General features: G+C 47.3%; 1 protein-coding gene across 2 annotated transcripts in view; it reads left to right on the forward strand.

Annotated features, from left to right (window-relative positions):
* The first annotated feature begins 3,627 nt into the window (after positions 1–3,627).
* The window catches only part of LOC110516429 (filamin-A), a 179,143-nt gene continuing 160,544 nt past the window's right edge, over positions 3,628–22,226 (forward strand). For both annotated transcript variants that reach the window (XM_036989132.1, XM_036989133.1), the window contains exons 1-3: positions 3,628–4,034; positions 11,248–11,499; positions 17,093–17,190. In XM_036989132.1, coding sequence (XP_036845027.1) covers positions 3,683–4,034; positions 11,248–11,499; positions 17,093–17,190 — 702 coding nt within the window. In that variant the 5' untranslated portion in view covers positions 3,628–3,682. The remainder of the gene's footprint in view (positions 4,035–11,247; positions 11,500–17,092; positions 17,191–22,226) is intronic.

Genomic DNA, 22,226 nt, shown 5'->3' on the forward strand with positions numbered 1-22,226 from the left:
ATCTATCCATCTATCAAGCATCTATCAATCAATCCATCAATCAATTAATCTATCATTCCTTCTATACATCTATCAATCACTCAATCAATCAATCAATCAATCATCTATCAATCAATTAATCTATCATTCCTTCTATACATCTATCAATCAATCAATCAATCTATCTATCTATCTATCTATCTATCTTTCAATCATCTTTCAATCATCTATCAATCTATCCACCCATCAATCAATCAATCAATCAATTATCTATCCATCTATCAATCATCAATCTATCAAGCTTTCTATCTGTCAATCCATCTGTCAACCCATCTGTCAATCCATCTAACCATCTATAAACCCTTATATATATCTATCAACCCTTCTAACCATCAATCAATTCTTCTATAGCGTGGAAATCAAATCAAATCAAATTTATTTGTCACATACACATGGTTAGCAGATGTTAATGCGAGTGTAGCGAAATGCTTGTGCTTCTAGTTCCGACAATGCAGTAATAACCAACGAGTAATCTAACCTAACAATTCCAAAACTACTGTCTTATACACAGTGTAAGGGGATAAAGAACATGTACATAAGGATATATGAATGAGTGATGGTACAGAACGGCATAGGCAAGATGCAGTAGATGGTATCGAGTACAGTATATACATATGAGATGAGTAATGTAGGGTATGTAAACATTATATTAAGTAGCATTGTTTAAAGTGGCTAGTGATATATTTTACATCAATTTCCATTATTAAAGTGGCTGGAGTTGAGTCAGTGTTTTGGCAGCAGCCACTCAATGTTAGTGGTGGCTGTTTAACAGTCTGATGGCCTTGAGATAGAAGCTGTTTTTCAGTCTCTCGGTCCCAGCTTTGATGCACCTGTACTGACCTCGCCTTCTGGATGATAGCGGGGTGAACAGGCAGTGGCTCGGGTGGTTGTTGTCCTTGATGATCTTTATGGCCTTCCTGTGACATCGGGTGGTGTAGGTGTCCTGGAGGGCAGGTAGTTTGCCCCCGGTGATGCATTGTGCAGACTTCACTACCCTCTGGAGAGCCTTACGGTTGTGGGCGGAGCAGTTGCCGTATCAGGCGGTGATTCAGCCCGACAGGATGCTCTCGATTGTGCATCTGTAGAAGTTTGTGAGTGCTTTTGGTGACAAGCCGAATTTCGAGGCGCTGCAGCGCCTTCTTCACGATGCTGTCTGTGTGGGTGGACCAATTCAGTTTGTCCGTGATGTATACAGGGCGGGGTGTTGCACAGGGCGGGGACGAGACCCAGGGTCTCGAGCTTGATGACGAGTTTGGAGGGTACTATGGTGTTAAATGCTGAGCTGTAGTCAATGAACAGCATTCTCACATAGGTATTCTTCTTGTCTAGATGGGTTAGGGCAGTGTGCAGTATGGTTGAGATTGCATCGTCTGTGGACCTATTTGGGCGATAAGCAAATTGGAGTGGGTCTAGGGTGTCAGGTAGGGTGGAGGTGATGTGGTCCTTGACTAGTCTCTCAAAGCACTTTATGATGACGGAAGTGAGTGCTAGTCATTTAGCTCAGTTACCTTAGCTTTCTTGGGAACAGGGACAATGGTGGCCCTCTTGAAGCATGTGGGAACAGCAGACTGGGATAAGGATTGATTGAATATGTCCGTAAACACACCAGCCGGCTGGTCTGCGCATGCTCTGAGGACTCGGCTGGGGATGCCGTCTGGGCCTGCAGCCTTGCGAGGGTTAACACGTTTAAATGATTTACTCACTTCGGCTGCAGTGAAGGAGAGTCCGCATGTTTTGGTAGCGGGCCGTGTCAGTGGCACTGTATTGTCCTCAAAGCGGGCAAAAAAGTTATTTAGTCTGCCTGGGAGCAAGACATCCTGGTCCGTGACGGGGCTGGTTTTCTTTTTGTAATCCGTGATTGACTGTAGACCCTGCCACATACCTCTTGTGTCTGAGCCGTTGAATTGAGATTCTACTTTGTCTCTATACTGACACTTAGCTTGTTTGATTGCCTTGTGGAGGGAATAGTTACACTGTTTGTATTCGGTCATGTTTCCGGTCACCTTGCCCTGTTTAAAAGCAGTGGTTCGGGCTTTCAGTTTCACGCGAATGCTGCCATTAATCCACGGTTTCTGGTTTGGGAATGTTTTAATCGTTGCTATGGGAATGACATCTTCAACGCACTTTCTAATGAACTCGCTCACCGAATCAGCGTATTCGTCAATGTTGTTGTTGGACGCAATACGAAACATATCCCAGTCCACGTGATGGAAGCAGTCTTGGAGCGTGGAATCAAATTGGTCAGACCAGCGTTGAACAGACCTGAGCGCGGGAGCTTCTTGTTTTAGCTTCTGTCTGTAGGCAGGGAGCAACAAAATGGAGACGTGGTCAGCTTTTCCGAAAGGAGGGCGGGGGAGGGCCTTATATGCATCGCGGAAGTTAGAATAGCAATGATCCAAGGTTTTACCAGCCCTGGTTGCGCAATCGATATGCTGATACAATTTAGGGAGTCTTGTTTTCAAATTAGCCTTGTTAAAATCCCCAGCTACAATGAATGCAGCCTCAGTATATGTGGTTTCCAGTTTGCAATGAAATCCGAGCAAGGGTAGCACACACCTGCAGTGGATCCAAACCTATAGAACCGTCTGTTGGATTGGGTGGTTCTAGTCTGGTTAATTAAAACCTATAGAACCGTCTGTTGGATTGGGAGGGTCTAGTCTGGTTAATTACAACCTATAGAACCGTCTGTTGGATTGGGAGGGCCTAGTCTGGTTAATTACAACCTATAGAACCGTCTGTTGGATTGGGAGGGCCTAGTCTGGTTAATTACAACCCATAGAACCGTCTGTTGGATTGGGAGGGCCTAGTCTGGTTAATTACAACCTATAGAACCGTCTGTTGGATTGGGAGGGTCTAGTCTGGTTAATTACAACCTATAGAACCGTCTGTTGGATTGGGAGGGCCTAGTCTGGTTAATTACAACCTATAGAACCGTCTGTTGGATTGGGAGGGCCTAGTCTGGTTAATTACAACCTATAGAACCGTCTGTTGGATTGGGAGGGTCTAGTCTGGTTAATTACAACCTATAGAACCGTCTGTTGGATTGGGAGGGCCTAGTCTGGTTAATTACAACCTATAGAACCGTCTGTTGGATTGGGAGGGCCTAGTCTGGTTAATTACAACCTATAGAACCGTCTGTTGGATTGGGAGTGTTTAGTCTGGTTAATTACAACCTATAGAACCGTCTGTTGGATTGGGAGAGTCTGGTTAATTACAACCTATAGAACCGTCTGTTGGATTGTGAGGGCCTAGTGAAGCATACCATGCATGCCCATTTAGTGGCAGGTGTGATGTTACTATGTCGGGGGACAAGCTCATAAACACAGCAATGTGTATACAAGGAATTGCATCTTCACTCCCCCACCTCTTTGTATCGGTTACAGGGGGACAAACTAAACACTCATCAACTTTTCGGGTTCTTATTAAACTCCACATATCCACAACTCCAGGCAATCCAATTATTTTCCCTAGATCTCATCCCTCTTTCTCTCTCTCTGTCATTTCTCCGGCAGAAACTTTGGCGCAGCAGCGAGAGGGAGAAAGAAGAGCGAGAGGGAGAAAGAAGAGCGAGAGGGAGCGGACGTCCAACTCAGACTCCACCCTAAATCCTTGGCAGTGAGCGGAGAGACCAGCCACCATAAAAATGAGTGGCTCCCACCCCCGCCAGCACCAGTCGGTCCAACCGGCGCTCAACGCCCCGGACATGCCTGCTACAGAGAAGGACCTCGCAGAGGGCGCGACATGGAAGAAGATCCAACAGAACACCTTCACCCGCTGGTGTAACGAGCATCTGAAATGCGTCAACAAGCAGATCACCAATCTCCAGATGGACCTGAGTGACGGGCTGCGGCTGATCGGACTCCTGGAGGTGTTGAGCCAGAAGAAAATGTTCAGGAAATACAACCAGAAACCCACCTTCCGACAGATGCAGCTGGAGAACGTTTCGGTAGCGCTCGAGTTCCTAGACAAGGAGAACATCAAGCTGGTGTCCATAGGTGGGTGAAAGTTACTATACTTATACTACCTTATTGGCGAAGTTACAATCATAAAGCTGTGCCTACTGTAGAGGTGGGGGGGGGACAGTTATAATAACACTGTAGAGGTGGGGGGAGGGGGCAGTTATAATAACACTGTAGAGGTGGGGGAGGCATATATAATAACACTGTAGAGGTGGGGGGGACAGTTATAATAACACTGTAGAGGTGGGGGGGACAGTTATAATAACACTGTAGAGGTGGGGGGGACAGTTATAATAACACTGTAGAGGTGGGGGGGAACAGTTATAATAACACTGTAGAGGTGGGGGGGAACAGTTATAATAACACTGTAGAGGTGGGGGGCAGTTATAATAACACTGTAGAGGTGGGGGGGGGGACAGTTATAATAACACTGTAGAGGTGGGGGGGGGGGACAGTTATAATAACACTGTAGAGGTGGGGGGGACAGTTATAATAACACTGTAGAGGTGGGGGGGGAGTTATAATAACACTGTAGAGGTGGGGGGGGACAGTTATAATAACACTGTAGAGGTGGGGGGGCAGTTATAATAACACTGTAGAGGTGGGAGGGGACAGTTATAATAACACTGTAGAGGTGGGGAGGGGGCAGTTATAATAACACTGTAGAGGTGGGGGGGGGAACAGTTATAATAACACTGTAGAGGTGGGGGGAGGCAGTTATAATAACACTGTAGAGGTGGGGGGGCAGTTATAATAACACTGTAGAGGTGGGGGGGACAGTTATAATAACACTGTAGAGGTGGGGGGGGCAGATATAATAACACTGTAGAGGTGGGGGGGGGGACAGTTATAATAACACTGTAGAGGTGGGGGGGGGGGCAGTTATAATAACACTGTAGAGGTGGGGGGGACAGTTATAATAACACTGTAGAGGTGGGGGGGGACAGTTATAATAACACTGTAGAGGTGGGGGGGCAGTTATTATAACACTGTAGAGGTGGGGGGAACAGTTATAATAACACTATAGAGGTGGGGGGGGGACAGTTATTATAACACTGTAGAGGTGGGGGGAACAGTTATAATAACACTGTAGAGGTGGGGGGCAGTTATAATAACACTGTAGAGGTGGGGGGGCAGTTATAATAACACTGTAGAGGTGGGGGGGGCAGTTATAATAACACTGTAGAGGTTGGGGGCAGTTATAATAACACTGTAGAGGTGGGGGGGCAGTTATAATAACACTGTAGAGGTGGGGGCAGTTATAATAACTCTGTAGAGGTGGGGGGGGGCAGTTATAATAACACTGTAGAGGTGGGGGGGACAGTTATAATAACATTGTAGAGGTGGGGGGGGGACAGTTATAATACCACTGTAGAGGTGGGGGGAGGCAGTTATAATAACACTGTAGAGGTGGGGGAGGACAGTTATAATAACACTGTAGAGGTGGGGGGGCAGTTATAATAACTCTGTAGAGGTGGGGGGGGGAACAGTTATAATAACACTGTAGAGGTGGGGGGGGACAGTTATAATAACACTGTAGAGGTGGGGGAACAGTTATAATAACACTGTAGAGGTGGGGGGGACAGTTATAATAACACTGTAGAGGTGGGGGGGGCAGTTATAATAACACTGTAGAGGTGGGAGGGCAGTTATAATAACACTGTAGAGGTGGGGGGGCAGTTATAATAACACTGTAGAAGTGGGGGGGGGGAACAGTTATAATAACACTGTAGAGGTGGGGGGGGGCAGTTATAATAACACTGTAGAGGTGGGGGGAACAGTTATAATAACACTGTAGAGGGGGGGGGACAGTTATAATAACACTGTAGAGGGTGGGGGAACAGTTATAATAACACTGTAGAGGTGGGGGGAACAGTTATAATAACACTGTAGAGGTGGGGGGGCAGTTATAATAACACTGTAGAGGTGGGGGGGGGCAGTTATAATAACACTGTAGAGGTGGGGGGGGAACAGTTATAATAACACTGTAGAGGTGGGAGGGGCAGTTATAATAACACTGTAGAGGTGGGGGGGGGCAGTTATAATAACACTGTAGAGGTGGGGGGGGGCAGTTATAATAACACTGTAGAGGTGGGGGGACAGTTATAATAACACTGTAGAGGTGGGGGGGGCAGTTATAATAACTCTGTAGAGGTGGGGGGCAGTTATAATAACACTGTAGAGGTGGGGGGGGGACAGTTATAATAACACTGTAGAGGTGGGGGGGGGAACAGTTATAATAACACTGTAGAGGTGGGGGGGACAGTTATAATAACACTGTAGAGGTGGGGGGGACAGTTATAATAACACTGTAGAGGTGGGGGGGGACAGTTATAATAACACTGTAGAGGTGGGGGGGACAGTTATAATAACACTGTAGAAGTGGGAGGGCAGTTATAATAACACTGTAGAGGTGGGGGGAACAGTTATAATAACACTGTCGAGGTGGGAGGGGCAGTTATAATAACACTGTAGAGGTGGGGGGAACAGTTATAATAACACTGTAGAGGTGGGAGGGGCAGTTATAATAACACTGTAGAGGTGGGGGGGCAGTTATAATAACACTGTAGAGGTGGGGGGGGACAGTTATAATAACACTGTAGAGGTGGGGGGGAACAGTTATAATAACACTGTAGAGGTGGGGGGAACAGTTATAATAACACTGTAGAGGTGGGGGGGACAGTTATAATAACACTGTAGGGGTGGGGGGGGCAGTTATAATAACACTGTAGAGGTGGGGGGACAGTTATAATAACACTGTAGAGGTGGGGGGGGACAATTATAATAACACTGTAGAGGTGGGGGGGGCAGTTATAATAACACTGTAGAGGTGGGGGGGGGAAAGTCATAATAACACTGTAGAGGAAGGGGGGGCAGTTATAATAACACTGTAGAGGTGGGGGGGAACAGTTATAATAACACTGTAGAGGGGGGGGGACAGTTATAACAACACTGTAGAGGTGGGGGGGGGACAGTTATAATAACACTGTAGAGGTGGGGGGGGAAGTTATAATAACACTGTAGAGGTAAGGGGAGGCAGTTATAATAACACTGTAGAGGTGGGGGGGGGAACAGTTATAATAACACTGTAGAGGTGGGGGGGTACAGTTATAATAACACTGTAGAAGTGGGAGGGCAGTTATAATAACACTGTAGAGGTGGGGGGAACAGTTATAATAACACTGTAGAGGTGGGAGGGGCAGTTATAATAACACTGTAGAGGTGGGGGGGGCAGTTATAATAACACTGTAGAGGTGGGGGGGGGGGCAGTTATAATAACACTGTAGAGGTGGGGGGGAACAGTTATAATAACACTGTAGAGGTGGGGGGAACAGTTATAATAACACTGTAGAGGTGGGGGGGACAGTTATAATAACACTGTAGAGGTGGGGGGGGACAATTATAATAACACTGTAGAGGTGGGGGGGCAGTTATAATAACACTGTAGAGGTGGGGGGGGGGAAGTCATAATAACACTGTAGAGGAAGGGGGGGCAGTTATAATAACACTGTAGAGGTGGGGGGGAACAGTTATAATAACACTGTAGAGGGGGGGGAACAGTTATAACAACACTGTAGAGGTGGGGGGGGGACAGTAATAATAACACTGTAGAGGTGGGGGGGGAAGTTATAATAACACTGTAGAGGTGGGGGGAGGCAGTTATAATAACACTGTAGAGGTGGGGGGGGAACAGTTATAATAACACTGTAGAGGTGGGGGGGTACAGTTATAATAACACTGTAGAGGGGGGGACAGTTATAATAACACTGTAGATGGTTGGGACAGTTATAATAACACTGTAGAGGTGGGGGGGCAGTTATAATAACACTGTAGAGGTGGGGGGAGAACAGTTATAATAACACTGTAGAGGTGGGGGGGGCAGTTATAATAACACTGTAGAGTTGGGGGGGACAGTTATAATAACACTGTAGAGGTGGGGGGGGGACAGTTATAATAACACTGTAGAGGTGGGGGGGGACAGTTATAATAACACTGTAGAGGTGGGGGGGACAGTTATAATAACACTGTAGAGGTGGGGGGGGGAAACAGTTATAATAACACTGTAGAGGTGGGGGGGGGGGACAGTTATAATAACACTGTAGAGGTGGGGGGGCAGTTATAATAACACTGTAGAGGGGGGGGGGACAGTTATAATAACACTGTAGAGGGGGGGCAGTTATAATAACACTGTAGAGGTGGGGGGGGACAGTTATAATAACACTGTAGAGGTGGGGGGAACAGTTATAATAACACTGTAGAGGTGGGGGGACAGTAATGATAACACTGTAGAGGTGGGGGAGGACAGTTATAATAACACTGTAGAGGTGGGGGGGACAGTTATAATAACACTGTAGAGGTGGGGGGGGAACAGTTATAATAACACTGTAGAGGGGGGGGGCAGTTATAATAACACTGTAGGGGGGGGCAGTTATAATAACACTGTAGAGGTGGGGGGGGACAGTTATAATAACACTGTAGAGGTAGGGGGGAGTTATAATAACACTGTAGAGGTGGGGGGGGGGCAGTTATAATAACACTGTAGAGGGGGGGGACAGTTATAATAACACTGTAGAGGTGGGGGGGGGAGTTATAATAACACTGTAGAGGTGGGGGGGGGCAGTTATAATAACACTGTAGAGGTGGGGGGGGACAGTTATAATAACACTGTAGAGGTGGGGGGGGAGTTATAATAACACTGTAGAGGTGGGGGGGAACAGTTATAATAACACTGTAGAGGTGGGGGGACAGATCCTAGCAGTGTGGTTGTGGAGAAGGCTGAGACATTATTAGATCCTAGCAGAGTGGTTGTGGAGAAGGCTGAGGCATTATTAGAACCTAGCAGAGTGGTTGTGGAGAAGGCTGAGGCATTATTAGATCCTAGCACTGTGGAGAAGGCTGAGACATTATTAGATCCTAGCAGTGTGGAGAAGGCTGAGACATTTTTAGGCCCTAGCAGTGTGGAGAAGGCTGAGACATTATTAGGCCCTAGCAGTGTGGTGAAGGCTGAGACATTATTAGGTCCTAGCGGAGTGGTTGTGGAGAAGGCTGAGACATTATTAGACCCTAGCAGAGTGGTTGTGGAGAAGGCTGAGACATTATTAGGCCCTAGCAGTGTGGTGAAGGCTGAGACATTATTAGACCCTAGCAGAGTGGTTGTGGAGAAGGCTGAGACATTATTAGACCCTAGCAGAGTGGTTGTGGAGAAGGCTGAGGCATTATTAGAACCTAGCAGTGTGGAGAAGGCTGAGACATTATTAGGCCCTAGCAGTGTGGTTGTGGAGAAGGCTGAGACATTATTAGACCCTAGCAGTGTGGTTGTGGAGAAGGCTGAGACATTATTAGGCCCTAGCAGTGTGGTTGTGGAGAAGGCTGAGACATTATTAGGTCCTAGCAGTGTGGTTGTGGAGAAGGCTGAGGCATTATTAGGTCCTAGCAGTGTGGTTGTGGAGAAGGCTGAGGCATTATTAGGTCCTAGCAGTGTGGAGTAGAGTTTCAGAACGTGCCTGAGGATTTCTGGTTAGCGTGCTTCATTGAAAAAGTGTTGGATCACGTCCAACAACATGGATGGTTTTAATTGACTGAGACGGAATTTGTTGCCATGTACCAGAAACAACTCTCTGCTCAGTTTAAACCATGGTCTACGCAAAGTATGGACCCAGGCGGCATGGTATGGTCGATGTCAGTGTGTTGGAAATGTGTCCATATAAGGATCCGGTCAGAAACACTGACACCTACTGGGAATAGCTGTCTTCTGGGCTGCAGGATTCCACTCATGTTTGGTGGCTGGACTCAGCAGCATCCTACCTGTCTATGAGGAGCAGTCTTCTTCCTGTCCTGGGGGCATGTTTTAACCCCCCCCCCCCCCCAGGGCAGGACCTCATGAGCAATCATTCTGTGATCAATCACCCCAATCTCAGCCCCTTGTATGGGATTAAAGACCAGTGTGGGCTGGTCTGTGTGGGTGTAAAGACCAGTGTGGGCTGGTCTGTGTGGGTGTAAAGACCAGTGTGGGCTGGTCTGTGTGGGTGTAAAGACCAGTGTGGGCTGGTCTGTGTGGGTGTAAAGACCAGTGTGGGCTGGTCTGTGTGGGTGTAAAGACCAGTGTGGGCTGGTCTGTATGGGATTAAAGACCAGTGTGGGCTGATCTGTGTGGGATTAAAGACCAGTGTGGGCTGGTCTGTGTGGGTGTAAAGACCAGTGTGGGCTGGTCTGTATGGGATTAAAGACCCGTGTGGGCTGGTCTGTGTGGGTGTAAAGACCAGTGTGGGCTGGTCTGTATGGGATTAAAGACCAGTGTGGGCTGGTCTGTATGGGATTAAAGACCAGTGTGGGCTGATCTGTGTGGGATTAAAGACCAGTGTGGGCTGGTCTGTGTGGGTGTAAAGACCCGTGTGGGCTGGTCTGTGTGGGTGTAAAGACCCGTGTGGGCTGGTCTGTGTGGGTGTAAAGACCAGTGTGGGCTGGTCTGTATGTGATTAAAGACCAGTGTGGGCTGGTCTGTGTGGGTGTAAAGACCCGTGTGGGCTGGTCTGTGTGGGTGTAAAGACCAGTGTGGGCTGGTCTGTGTGGGTGTAAAGACCAGTGTGGGCTGGTCTGTGTGGGTGTAAAGACCCGTGTGGGCTGGTCTGTGTGGGTGTAAAGACCAGTGTGGGCTGGTCTGTGTGGGTGTAAAGACCCGTGTGGGCTGGTCTGTATGGGATTAAAGACCAGTGTGGGCTGGTCTGTGTGGGTGTAAAGACCAGTGTGGGCTGGTCTATGATCTCCCCATCACCATTCTTTTTAAACATTTTGAACCTTTATTTAATTTGGCAAGTCAGTTTAGATCAAATTCTAATTTACAATGATGCTTACCCCAGCCAATCCCCGATGACGCTGGGCCAATTGTGCAATTCCCTATGGGACTTCCAATCTCGGCCGGATGTGATAACCCCAACCCTCTCTCAAAGTTTCCTACAACCACAATCCCCCCACGATCCTAGATTACTCTCTCCTCCAGACTCCAAGGCCATAGTGGATGGTAACCTGAAGCTGATCCTATATATTACTGTCTCTCCTCCAGACTCCAAGGCCATAGTGGATGGTAACCTGAAGCTGATCCTATATATTACTGTCTCTCCTCCAGACTCCAAGGCCATAGTGGATGGTAACCTGAAGCTGATCCTATATATTACTGTCTCTCCTCCAGACTCCAAGGCCATAGTGGATGGTAACCTGAAGCTGATCCTATATATTACTGTCTCTCCTCCAGACTCCAAGGCCATAGTGGATGGTAACCTGAAGCTGATCCTTGGCATGGTGTGGACATTGATCCTCCACTACTCCATCTCCATGCCCATGTGGGACGAGGAGGAGGAGGGGGGCGACGGCCAGCACAAGACCCCGAAACAGAGGCTTCTGGGATGGATCCAGAACAAGCTCCCAGAGATCTCCATCCACAACTTCAGCAGAGACTGGCAGAGTGGCAGAGCACTGGGGGCACTGGTCAACAGCTGTGCTCCAGGTAGGTTAGGGGTCCAGGATTAGAGGTTAGGGGTCAAGGGTCGTAGTCAAAGGTGGGCCAAGCATTATAGGGGTTTGGGGAGGTGTAAGTGATTTTTGGGTTTGTGTGTGTGTGGAGGGTGTAGGTGAATCACAGGATTTGTGTGAGGGGGGGGGGGGGGGTAAATGGTAATGATGAGATGGAGAGGAGAGGGGGTCAGTTGGTAAATGGTCATGATGAGATGGAGAGGGGGTCAGTTGGTAAATGGTCATGATGAGATGGAGAGGAGAGGGGGTCAGTTTTTAAATGGTCATGATGAGATGGAGAGGAGAGGGGGTCAGTTGGTAAATGGTAATGATGAGATGGAGAGGAGAGGGGGTCAGTTGGTAAATGGTCATGATGAGATGGAGAGGGGGTCAGTTGGTAAATGGTCATGATGAGATGGAGAGGGGGTCTGTTGGTAAATGGTCATGCTGAGATGGAGAGGGGGTCAGTTGGTAAATGGTCATGATGAGATGGAGAGGGGGTCTGTTGGTAAATGGTAATGATGAGATGGAGAGGAGAGGGGGTCAGTTGGTAAATGGTCATGATGAGATGGAGAGGGGGTCATTTTGTAAATGGTCATGATGAGATGGCGAGGAGGTCTGTTGGTAAATGGTTATACTGAGATGGAGAGGGGGTCAGTTGGTAAATGGTCATGATGAGATGGAGAGGGGGTCAGTTGGTAAATGGTCATGATGAGATGGAGAGGGGGTCTGTTGGTAAATGGTAATGATGAGATGGAGAGAAGAGGGGGTTAGTTGGTAAATGGTCATGATGAGATGGAGAGGAGAGGGGGTTAGTTGGTAAATGGTCATGATGAGATGGAGAGGGGGTCAGTTGGTAAATGGTCATGATGAGATGGAGAGGAGAGGGGGTCAGTTGGTAAATGGTCATGATGAGATGGAGAGGGGGCCAGTTGGTAAATGGGCATGATGAGATGGAGAGGGGGTCAGTTGGTAAATGGTCATGATGAGATGGAGAGGGGGTCATTTTGTAAATGGTCATGATGAGATGGCGAGGAGGTCTGTTGGTAAATGGTTATACTGAGATGGAGAGGGGGTCAGTTGGTAAATGGTCATGATGAGATGGAGAGGGGGTCAGTTGGTAAATGGTCATGATGAGATGGAGAGGAGAGGGGGTCAGATGGTAAATGGTCATGATGAGATGGAGAGGAGAGGGGGTCTGTTGGTAAATGGTTATGATGAGATGGAGAGGAGAGGAGGTATGTTGGTAAATGGTCATGATGAGATGGAGAGGAGGTATGTTGGTAAATGGTCATGCTGAGTTGGAGAGGAGGTCAGATGGTAAATGGTCATGATGAGATGGAGAGGAGAGGGGGTCTGTTGGTAAATGGTCATGATGAGATGGTAAGGGGGTCTGTTGGTAAATGGTCTTGATGAGATGGAGAGGAGAGGTGGTCAGTTGGTAAATGGTCATGATGAGATGGAGAGGAGAGGGGGTCAGTTGGTAAATGGTCATGATGAGATGGAGAGGAGAGGGGGTCAGTTGGTAAATGGTCATGATGAGATGGAGAGGAGAGGGGGTTAGTTGGTAAATGGTCATGATGAGATGGAGAGGGGGTCAGTTGGTAAATGGTCATGATGAGATGGAGAGGAGAGGGGGTTAGTTGGTAAATGGTCATGATGAGATGGAGAGGAGAGGGGGTTAGTTGGTAAATGGTCATGATGAGATGGAGAGGGGGTCAGTTGGTAAATGGTCATGATGAGATGGAGAGGAGAGGGGGTCAGATGGTAAATGGTAATGATGAGATGGAGAGGAGAGGGGGTCGGTTGGGAAATGGTTATGATGAGATGGAGAGGAGAGGAGGTATGTTGGTAAATGGTCATGATGAGATGGAGAGGAGGTATGTTGGTAAATGGTCATGCTGAGATGGAGAGGAGGTCCGATGGTAAATGGTCAGGATGAGATGGAGAGGAGAGGGGGTCTGTTGGTAAATGGTCATGATGAGATGGAGAGGGGGTTTGTTGGTAAATGGTCATGATGAGATGGAGAGGAGAGGTGGTCAGTTGGTAAATGGTCATGATGAGATGGAGAGGAGAGGGGGTCAGTTGGTAAATCGTCATGATGAGATGGAGAGGAGAGGGGGTCAGTTGGTAAATGGTCATGCTGAGATAAAGAGGAGAGGGGGTTAGTTGGTAAATGGTCATGATGAGATGGAGAGGAGAGGGGGTCTGTTGGTAAATGGTCATGATGAGATGGAGAGGAGAGGCGGTATGTTGGTAAATGGTCATGATGAGATGGAGAGGAGAGGGGGTCAGTTGGTCAATGGTCATGATGAGATGGAGAGGAGAGGGGGTCTGTTGGTAAATGGTCATGATGAGATGGAGAGGAGAGGGGGTCAGTTGGTCAATGGTCATGATGAGATGGAGAGGAGAGGGGGTCTGTTGGTAAATGGTCATGATGAGATGGAGAGGAGAGGGGGTCAGTTGGTAAATGGTCATGATGAGATGGAGAGGAGAGGGGGTCTGTTGGTAAATGGTCATGATGAGATGGAGAGGGGGTCAGTTGGTAAATGGTCATGATGAGATGGAGAGGAGGTCAGTTGGTAAATGGTCATGCTGAGATGGAGAGGGGGTCAGTTGGTAAATGGTCATGATGAGATGGAGAGGGGGTCAGTTGGTAAATGGTCATGATGAGATGGAGAGGGGGTCAGTTGGTAAATGGTCATGATGAGATGGAGAGGAGAGGGGGTCTGTTGGTAAATGGTCATGATGAGATGGAGAGGGGGTCAGTTGGTAAATGGTCATGATGAGATGGAGAGGAGGTCAGTTGGTAAATGGTCATGCTGAGATGGAGAGGGGGTCAGTTGGTAAATGGTCATGATGAGATGGAGAGGGGGTCAGTTGGTAAATGGTCATGATGAGATGGAGAGGGGGTCAGTTGGTAAATGGTCATGATGAGATGGAGATGGGTCAGTTGGTAAATGGTCATGATGAGATGGAGAGGGGGTCAGTTGGTAAATGGTCATGATGAGATGGAGAGGAGGTATGTTGGTAAATGGTCATGATGAGATGGAGAGGGGGTCAGTTGGTAAATGGTCATGATGAGATGGAGAGGAGAGGGGGTCAGTTGGTAAATGGTCATGCTGAGATGGAGAGGGGAGGAGGTCAGTTGGTAAATGGTCATGCTGAGATGGAGAGGGGGTCAGTTGGTAAATGGTCATGATGAGATGGAGAGGGGGTCAGTTGGTAAATGGTCATGATGAGATGGAGAGGGGGTCAGTTGGTAAATGGTCATGATGAGATGGAGAGGGGGTCAGTTGGTAAATGGTCATGATGAGATGGAGATGGGGTCAGTTGGTAAATGGTCATGATGAGATGGAGAGGGGGTCAGTTGGTAAATGGTCATGATGAGATGGAGAGGAGGTCTGTTGGTAAATGGTCATGATGAGATGGAGAGGGGGTCAGTTGGTAAATGGTCATGATGAGATGGAGAGGAGAGGGGGTCAGTTTTTTAAATGGTCATGCTGAGATGGAGAGGGGGTCTGTTGGTAAATGGTCATGCTGAGATGAAGAGGAGAGGGGGTCAGTTGGTAAATGGTCATGATGAGATGGAGAGGAGAGGGGGTCAGTTGGTAAATGGTTATGATGAGATGGAGAGGGGGTCTGTTGGTAAATGGTTATACTGAGATGGAAAGGGGGTCAGTTGGTAAATGGTCATGCTGAGATGGAGAGGGGGTCAGTTGGTAAATGGTCATGATTTAATGGAGAGGGGGTCAGTTGGTAAATGGTTATACTGAGATGAAGAGGGGGGTCAGTTGGTAAATGGTCATGCTGAGATGGAGAGGGGGTCTGTTGGTAAATGGTCATGCCGAGATGAAGAGGAGAGGGGGTCAGTTGGTAAATGGTCATGATGAGATGGAGAGGAGAGGAGGTCAGTTGGTAAATGGTCATGATGAGATGGAGAGGAGAGGAGGTCAGTTGGTAAATGGTCATGATGAGATGGAGAGGAGAGGGGGTCAGTTGGTAAATGGTCATGATGAGATGGAGAGGGGGTCAGTTAGTAAATGTTTATGATGAGATGGAGAGGAGAGGGGGTCAGTTGGTAAATGGTCATGATGAGATGGAGAGGAGGTCAGTTGGTAAATGGTCATGATGAGATGGAGAGGAGAGGAGGTCAGTTGGTAAATGGTCATGATGAGATGGAGAGGAGGTCTGTTGGTAAATGGTCATGATGAGATGGAGAGGAGGTCTGTTGGTAAATGTTTATGATGAGATGGAGAGGAGAGGGGGTCAGTTGGTAAATGGTCATGATGAGATGGAGAGGAGGTCTGTTGGTAAATGGTTATGATGAGATGGAGAGGAGAGGGGGTCAGTTGTTAAATGGTCATGATGAGATGGAGAGGGGGTCAGTTGGTAAATGGTCATGATGAGATGGAGAGGAGGCCTGTTGGTAAATGGTTATGATGAGATGGAGAGTAGAGGAGGTCAGTTGGTAAATGGTCATGATGAGATGGAGAGGAGGTCTGTTGGTAAATGGTTATGATGAGATGGAGAGGAGAGGGGGTCAGTTGGTAAATGGTCATGATGAGATGGAGAGGGGGTCAGTTGGTAAATGGTTATGATGAGATGGAGAGGAGAGGGGGTCAGTTGGTAAATGGTCATGATGAGATGGAGAGGAGAGGGGGTCAGTTGGTAAATGGTCATGATGAGATGGAGAGGAGGTCAGTTGGTAAATGGTCATGATGAGATGGAGAGGAGAGGAGGTCAGTTGGTAAATGGTCATGATGAGATAGAGAGGAGAGGGGGTCAGTTGGTAAATGGTCATGCTGAGATGGAGAGGGGGTCAGTTGGTAAATGGTCAAGCTGAGATGGAGAGGAGAGGGGGTCAGTTGGTAAATGGTCATGATGAGATGGAGAGGGGGTCAGTTGGTAAATGGTAATGATGAAATGGAGAGGGGGTCTGTTGGTAAATGGTTATACTGAGATGGAGAGGGGGTCAGTTGGTAATTTGTCATGATGAGATGGAGAGGAGAGGGGGTCAGTTGGTAAATGGTTATGATGAGATGGAGAGGAGGTCTGTTGGTAAATGGTCATGATGAGATAGAGAGTGGTCAGTTGGTAAATGGTCATGATGAGATGAGGAGAAGGGGTCAGTTGGTAAATGGTTATGATGAGATGGAGAGGAGGTCTGTTGGTAAATGGTCATGATGAGATAGAGAGGCGTCAGTTGGTAAATGGTCATGATGAGATGAGGAGAGGGGGTCAGCTGGTAAAAATGTGATATTCTGTCAAGTCAACATGGATTCCCTTTTGAGAAACAACGTAGAATTGCAGGAAAATTGTTTTAAAAATGCTATCAATTTCAGGGGGAGGACCCCCACGTAGTGTGCAAGCTGTCATCAAGGCAAAGGGTAGCTCCTTTGAAGAATCTAAAAAATATATTTTGATTTGTTTAAGATAAGTGTTATTTCATAGTTTTGATGTCTTCACTATTATTCTACAATATAGAAAATAGTACAACTACAGAAAAACTCTGGAATGAGTAGGTGTGTCCTAGTACGGTATATGTATATGTATATATGTAATGTGTGTGTGTGTGTGTGTTGCAGGCCTGTGTGCAGACTGGAACCAGTGGGACCAAACTAAACCAGTGGACAACGCCCGGGAGGCCATGAAACAGGCTGATAACTGGCTGGGCATCCCTCAGGTACACTAGCTATGCTAACCATCAAACTGTTCTCTATGGAGTCAGGCTAACTGGCTAACGACTAGATGGGTATCCCTCAGGTACGCTAGCCATCACACTCTTCTCTATGGAGTCAGGCTAACTGGCTAACGACTAGATGGGTATCCCTCAGGTACGCTAGCCATCACACTCTTCTCTATGGAGTCAGGCTAACTGGCTAACGACTAGATGGGTATCCCTCAGGTACGCTAGCTATGCTAACCATTAAACTGTTCTCTATATAGCCACGCTAACGACCCCCTATTACAGATATGTGATGTAATAGGTACGAGATGAGTGGCATTACTGTAATCACTGTCCTCTGTGGCTAATTATGTGTGCAGCGTGTCTGTGTGTAAAGTTGGCATCTTGGCAGGGTTGGTAGAATGTGTGTGTGTGTGTGTGTAACGTTGGCATCTTGGCAGGGTTGGTAGAATATGTGTGTGTGTGTAACGTTGGCATCTTGGCAGGGTTGGTAGAATGTGTGTGTGTGTGTAAAGTTGGCATCTTGGCAGGGTTGGTAGAATGTGTGTCTGTGTGTAAAGTTGGCATCTTGGCAGGGTTGGTAGAATGTGTGTCTGTGTGTAACGTTGGCATCTTGGCAGGGTTGGTAGAATGTGTGTCTGTGTGTAACGTTGGCATCTTGGCAGGGTTGGTAGAATGTGTGTCTGTGTGTAAAGTTGGCATCTTGGCAGGGTTGGTAGAATGTGTGTCTGTGTGTAACGTTGGTATCTTGGCAGGGTTGGTAGAATGTGTGTCTGTGTGTAACGTAGGTATGGTTGATTAAAACACATAGGATGTGTCTATAGTGTATATGAAAAATAGATGTTTTAACATGTCTACCAATCGATTGGTCGAAAGAACAGATGACTCTCGGTCCGACAAAGATTTTTACCTTTGTAGAGGATAGCCTGGACCCACTCCAATTCAAATAGATCCACAGATGGTGTCATCTCTACTGCACTCCACACTGCCCTCACCCACCTGGACAAAAGGAACACCTATGTGAGAATGCTGTTCATTGACTACAGCTCATCGTCCAACACCACAGTGCCCTCCAAGCTCATCACCAAGACTAGGACCCGAGAACTGAACACCTCTCTCTGCAACTGGATCCTGTGCTTCCTAACGGGATGCCCCCAGTCAGTGAGGGTAGGCAACAACACCTCTGCAACGCTGCCTATCAACATAGGGGCCCCCAGGAGTTTGTGCTTAGTCTCCTCCTGTTCTCCCTGTTTACCCACGACTGAGTGACTTTGCGTGACTCCAACACCCCAGCCAACATCTCCCCCAGCCAACATCTCCCCCAGCCAACATCTCCCCCAGCCAACATCTCCCAAAGCCAACATCTCCCCCAGCCAACATCTCCCAAAGCCAACATCTCCCCCAGCCAACATCTCCCCCAGCCAACATCTCCCCCAGCCAACATCTCCCCCAGCCAACATCTCCCCCAGCCAACATCTCCCAAAGCCAACATCTCCCCCAGCCAACATCTCCCCCAGCCAACATCTCCCCCAGCCAACATCTCCCAAAGCCAACATCTCCCCCAGCCAACATCTCCCCCAGCCAACATCTCCCCCAGCCAACATCTCCCCCAGCCAACATCTCCCCCTGGGGCCCATTTGGGTTATTAATGAAAGGGCTTTTCCACGGTCCCCATGAGGGAAATCCAACAGTTACCCACATTGTTTTGCCCTCGGTATCCATGTTGGCCCCAGATGTGGTTGCTGTGTTGGGCTTTATATGTTGTCCTGGCGGTGGGTTACATCTGGGTAAAGAATGGCTGTGTAGTGAGACCTATATGGACGGAAATTAGGCTGTGTTTTCAATTGGGCTAGCCACCTGGGACCAACCTGGGTTTGTTCTCATTCTCCATGCAGGCCCCAGATGCTGCTGCCCAAGCAATCTCTCTTAAGAGATGACAAATTCAGTTTATTTATAGCACATGCTCAGATCAAATTCAATGCAGGAACTCTGATTAAAGAGAGAGTTCAATCAAATTACGAATTTACACATTGTTTTCCTCACCCTGTATACGATCCCAAAAATGTGCATGTCAGCAGTGTTCCCCAGTCCTGGTCCTAAAGGGGTGTTTCTTTTTGCCCTAGCACTCACATACCTTATTTAGTTAGAAGGCTTGATGATGAGTTGAATCAAGTGTTGGGGCAGAAACCCTTTGGGTCCCCAGGTCTAGGACTGAGGAAGTGTGATGATGATGATGATGATGACGTAACTGATATGATGATCATTCTGGTCATTTGCATATAATTTGCATTTGTAACCCGAAATATTGCTGGTTCGATTCCCCAAGCTAACTAGGTGAAAAATCTGTCAATGTCCCCTTGAATATCCGTAGTTGCTTCTGTCACTCTGGATAACAGCCTCTGCTAGATGTAGTGAAAGTTCTCTATCTTGGAAACAGTGGACTAATGAATGAAATAGTACAACATATGTGTTTGTTTGTAAAACATCCCTCTCATAGCACCTACCATTCCATGGCCTCCACATCCTGGACAGTATTCAATAGGGAAATCAGTTCCCTAGTGCTGTGTTACCCCTTCTTCATCCATGTCAGAGTCCGTCTGCAGATCAGAAGGCTCCTCTGCCTGTCTACGTTTGATCCGGGCCTGTTGATAGGTAGCTGTGAAAAGAAAACATCATTCAGTTTTGTGTGTTAGTAGTTTAAACAGACCTCTGGTAGCATGTCTTGTGGGGGTATTTATGGGTATCTGAGCTGTGTGTTAGTAGTTTAAACAGACCTCTGGTAGCATGTCTTGTGGGGTATTTCTGGGTGTCTGAGCTGTGTGTTAGTAGTTTAAACAGACCTCTGGTAGCATGTCTAGAAGCACAAGCATTTCGCTACACTCACATTAACATCTGCTAACCATGTGTATGTGACAAATAACATTTGATTTGATTTGATGTCTTGTGGGGTATTTATGGGTGTCTGAGCTGTGTGTTAGTAGTTTAAACAGACCTCTGGTAGCATGTCTTGTGGGGTATTTATGGGTGTCTGAGCTGTGTGCTAGTAGTTTAAACAGACCTCTGGTGGCATGTCTTGTGGGGTATTTATGGGTGTCTGAGCTGTGTGCTAGTAGTTTAAACAGACCTCTGGTGGCATGTCTTGTGGGGTATGGATGGGTGTCTAAGCTGTGTTCTAGTAGTTTAAACAGACCTCTGGTGACATGTCTTGTGGGGTATGTAAGGGTGTCTAAGCTGTGTGTTAGTAGTTTAAACAGACCTCTGGTAGCATGTTTTGTGGGGTATGTATGGGTGTCTGAGCTGTGTTCTAGTAGTTTAAACTGACAGCTCGGTGCATCCAACATGTCAATACCTCTCACAAATACAAGTAGTGAGGAAGTCAATTTCTCCTCCACTTTGAGCCAGGGGAGATTGACATGCATATTATTAATATTAGCTCTCTGTGTACATACAAGGGCCAGCCGTGCTGCCCTGTTCTGAGCCAATTGCAATTTTCCTAAATCCCTCTGTGTCACCTGACCACACGACTGAACAGTAGGCCAGGGGCAACAAAACTAGGGCCTGTAGGACCTGCCTTGTTGGTATGATAGTGTTGTTAAGAAGGTAGAAACTAGGGCCTGTAAGACCGGCCTTGTTGATAGTGTTATTAAGAAGGTAGAAACTAGGGCCTGTAGGACCTGCCTTGTTGATAGTGTTGTTAAGAAGGTAGAAACTAGGGCCTGTAGGACCTGCCTTGTTGATAGTGTTGTTAAGGTAGAAACTAGAGCCTGTAGGACCTGCCTTGTTGATAGTGTTGTTAAGAAGGTAGGGACTAGAGCCCGTAGGACCTGCCTTGTTGATAGTGTTGTTAAGATGGTAGAAACTAGGTCCTGTAGGACCTGCCTTGTTGATAGTGTTGTTAAGAAGGTAGAAACTAGGACCTGCCTTGTTGATAGTGTTGTTAAGAAGGTAGAAACTAGGACCTGCCTTGTTGATAGTGTTGTTAAGAAGGTAGAAACTAGGGCCTGTAGGACCTGCCTTGTTGATAGTGCTGTTAAGAAGGTAGAAACTAGGGCCTGTAGGACCTGCCTTGTTGATAGTGTTGTTAAGAAGGTAGAAACTAGGGCCTGTAGGACCTGCCTTGTTGATAGTGCTGTTAAGAAGGTAGAAACTAGGGCCTGTAGGACCTGCCTTGTTGATAGTGTTGTTAAGAATGTAGAAACTAGGGCCTGTAGGACCTGCCTTGTTGATAGTGTTGTTAAGAAGGTAGAAACTAGGGCCTGTAGGACCTTCCTAGTTGATAGTGTTGTTAAGAAGGTAGAAACTAGGGCCTGTAGGACCTGCCTTGTTGATAGTGTTGTTAAGAAGGTAGAAACTAGGTTCTGTAGGACCTGCCTTGTTGATAGTGTTGTTAAGAAGGTAGAAACTAGGGCCTGTAGGACCTGCCTTGTTGATAGTGTTGTTAAGAAGGTAGAAACTAGGGCCCGTAGGACCTGCCTTGTTGATAGTGTTGTTAAGAAGGTAGAAACTAGGGCCTGTAGGACCTTCCTTGTTGATAGTGTTGTTAAGAAGGTAGAAACTAGGGCCTGTAGGACCTGCCTTGTTGATAGTGTTGTTAAGAAGGTAGAAACTAGGGCCCGTAGGACCTGCCTTGTTGATAGTGTTGTTAAGAAGGTAGAAACTAGGGCCTGTAGGACCTTCCTTGTTGATAGTGTTGTTAAGAAGGTAGAAACTAGGGCCTGTAGGACCTGCCTTGTTGATAGTGTTGTTAAGAAGGTAGAAACTAGTGCCTGTAGGACCTGCCTTGTTGATAGTGCTGTTAAGAAGGTAGAAACTAGGGCCTGTAGGACCTGCCTTGTTGATAGTGTTGTTAAGAAGGTAGAAACTAGGGCCTGTAGGACCTGCCTTGTTGATAGTGCTGTTAAGAAGGTAGAAACTAGGGCCTGTAGGACCTGCCTTGTTGATAGTGATGTTAAGGTAGAAACTAGGACCTGTAGGACCTGCCTTGTTGATAGTGATGTTAAGAAGGTAAAAACTAGGGCCTGTAGGACCCTCCT

Source organism: Oncorhynchus mykiss, chromosome 9 (assembly GCF_013265735.2).
Source record: "Oncorhynchus mykiss isolate Arlee chromosome 9, USDA_OmykA_1.1, whole genome shotgun sequence".
NCBI lineage: Eukaryota > Metazoa > Chordata > Actinopteri > Salmoniformes > Salmonidae > Oncorhynchus > Oncorhynchus mykiss.